At 50.6% G+C, this 2605-nt stretch overlaps 1 protein-coding gene across 1 annotated transcript; it reads right to left on the bottom strand.

Annotated features, from left to right (window-relative positions):
- Positions 1 to 937: 937 nt before the first annotated feature.
- LOC122319449 lies at positions 938 to 1927 on the bottom strand. The gene has a single exon (XM_043206765.1). The coding sequence runs from the start codon at positions 1925 to 1927 to the stop codon at positions 938 to 940; it is 990 nt and encodes a 329-aa protein (XP_043062700.1).
- Between the last annotated feature and the right edge of the window lie 678 nt (positions 1928 to 2605).

Genomic DNA, 2605 nt, shown 5'->3' with positions numbered 1-2605 from the left:
TTAAGTTATCTGTTTTGCACTCATTCTTTAGGAGAATGGTTACATTAAAGCAAAACCACTAATACATTTTAATGTTTTGATCAATTATGTTGAAGGGGAAAACTACCCCATTTATGATGGGATACCCAACTAACCACTGTGCATTGGGGAACAGCGCGCTGCAGCGTGAGGCGAAATGGAGTAGAGACTTCGATTTCTATCTCCAGCTTCTGCCGCCCTGGTGTTCCGCTTCCCATCTCCGGCGGGATCAGAAGAGGATCGCGAAAAGGTTCCAAACGGAGATCTCCGACGAGGAACTGGCAACGAAGCCGGAGGATCCGGTGGACTAGGTAGCCCGAGTGCTATAATGAGGACGGCGGAGAAACTGTTACCCTGGAGGTCTTGTATCTTGCGCAACCCAATCAGAAGTAGGCCAATAAAAAAACGAAATATATAAAAGACATGGATATTAACAAAGATTGTATAACACAATTGAAAAGGTGAATATTAGCAAAGATTGTATTACACAATTAATGTGGGGGTTGAGCGCAGTTAATTTTGTGCTAAAATAATTAAACAAATGATAACGCAGGTGGTTGTGACTAAGATCTTGGCAAAAATAATGTTGACGCCGCTCGGCCTATCACGAGGAGATGAATTCAAACATCCAAGAAAAACACCTCGTGTTCGATAACAAACAGAGTAGTTGGAGTTGTTTTATTCTGTAGAATATACATAGGTTGAAGTTAACCTGAAATACCGTCTTAATCTTACATACCGCAGTTTCCCTTCCTTCTCAATGTGATAGCAAAGTGAGTGGGGAGTGATTTAGCCCGCCGAAATTAAGCTTGGCGTCACCCGATTTAGTGTGCCCTAATACGTAAACTTCAAAATCCTAACACAAATATCTCCAAGTTCTAGCGGCTCTAAATTGAAACTTCACTAACTATCGATAGCCCTAAACCGTTCCGCGACATCCCCACCCCGGTGAAGCACTCGCATTCACCACGTCCAGGACAGCTAGCTTCGAAGCGGGACGCATTGTCGTCTTGGCTCGATCGTTAGTCCGCACCGCCGCTCGACGAGGGATTCCATCTCTCCCGGTGAACACCTCTTCCACGACGCCTCGTTTCCACTCTCTTCGTGGTATGGCCGGATCACATATGAACACCAGATCTCCTCGACGAAAGGGCTCGACGTGCTTGCACCATCTCTCCCTGCGCACAAGTGTTGGCAGGTACTCATGCACCCATCTCTTCCAGAATCGATCCCGCATCATTCTTGCTATGCGCCACTGCTTCCTGGTAACGCATCTGTTGGACTCTAGTCCATCATCTTTGGGAAGATCCGGAACATCGGATACTTCTTTCAATAAATCGTTGGGTGTCAGTGGAGCCTCCTGGTCCACCGTCACTGGTAGATTAGTGAGCGGACGAGAGTTCACTATGCTCTCCGCCTCAATCAACAGGTTCTCCAGTACGTGCTCCTTGGGCGCGATCTCCTTCATTGTGTGCGCCAGCACCTTCTTGACGCACTGCACCATCCTTTCCCAAGCGCCACCCTCAGCTGGGTTCGCTGGGCGATAAAAGATCCACTCAATTCCTTTGGACGACAGCTTGCCCTGGATCCGTGCAGGCTCAAACACCTCGCTGAACATCCTGGCCTCTCTATCGGCTCCAACGAAGTTCTTCCCATTGTCGCTCCTTATCCTGACTACCGGTCCACAGCGGCTCATGAAGTTCCTCATGGCGATTATACAGGAATCTGTAGACAAATCGTGGGCCATCTCCAAGTGGATAGCCCTTGTGGTTAGACACGTAAACAATGCCACCCACCTTTTCTCCGTGTGACGTCCAACAGTCACAAATAGCGGTCCAAAATAGGCCAGGCCGGTATACTTGAATGGCCATCCGTTGGCCTCCAGCCGGTCCTCTGGCAGGGGACCCATCTCCGGCTGCGCAGGTCGCGCCTTCCGTAGTTTGCATACATTTCAGTTACTCATCACCTTCCGTAGCAGCCTTCGTAAGTTCGTAATCCAGAACTTCTGCCGGATCGCTCCAATAGTCGCCTCCACATTTTGGTGGCACATCCTCTCGTGGTGATGCTGTACAATTATCTCCTCGTGAGACAGTATGATCGGCCGTCGCGCGCTGTGTGGCACACACGCCGCGTCGTCGATCCTCCCGCTGGCTCGCATTACTCCGTCCTCGTCGAAGTATGGTGACAACCCATTCAGTCGGCTGCCTTTGGCGGCCTTTCCTTGGCTGTATTCAGCAAACGCTTCTCCCTGCGATTGCCTTATCAGTGCGCGCTCGGCCTCCGCGCACTCAATCGACGTCAGTCCGTGATTATCCAGTGAAGCACAGTCTTAGAATCCGTCTATAGCACACTGGTGCTGATCTCCACACCGTGCTCTTGCCTGACGGTGTCCATCAGCCTCGTGCCCAATACTGCCGCTTGGAGTTCCATTCGCGGGATTGACATAGTCCTCATCGGAGCGCACTTCGTCTTCGAACATATGAAGTGCGCCTGTACATCTCCGCTTGCGGAGGTGGCCCGCCAATAGGCCGCTGCTGCGAACGCCGACTGGCTGGAGTCCACAAAGATGTGCAGTTGTAGTGTCCGC

This window comes from Drosophila yakuba, chromosome 2L (genome assembly GCF_016746365.2).
Source record: "Drosophila yakuba strain Tai18E2 chromosome 2L, Prin_Dyak_Tai18E2_2.1, whole genome shotgun sequence".
NCBI classification, from domain to species: Eukaryota; Metazoa; Arthropoda; class Insecta; order Diptera; family Drosophilidae; genus Drosophila; species Drosophila yakuba.
Note: the sequence above shows the minus strand (reverse complement) of the source record. Positions and strands in the feature narration are given on the sequence as shown.

Excerpts from the sequence above, each read along its gene's own strand:
- LOC122319449 (XM_043206765.1), bottom strand. The coding sequence starts at position 1,927 with ATGGGTCCCCTGCCAGAGGACCGGCTGGAGGCCAACGGATGGCCATTC.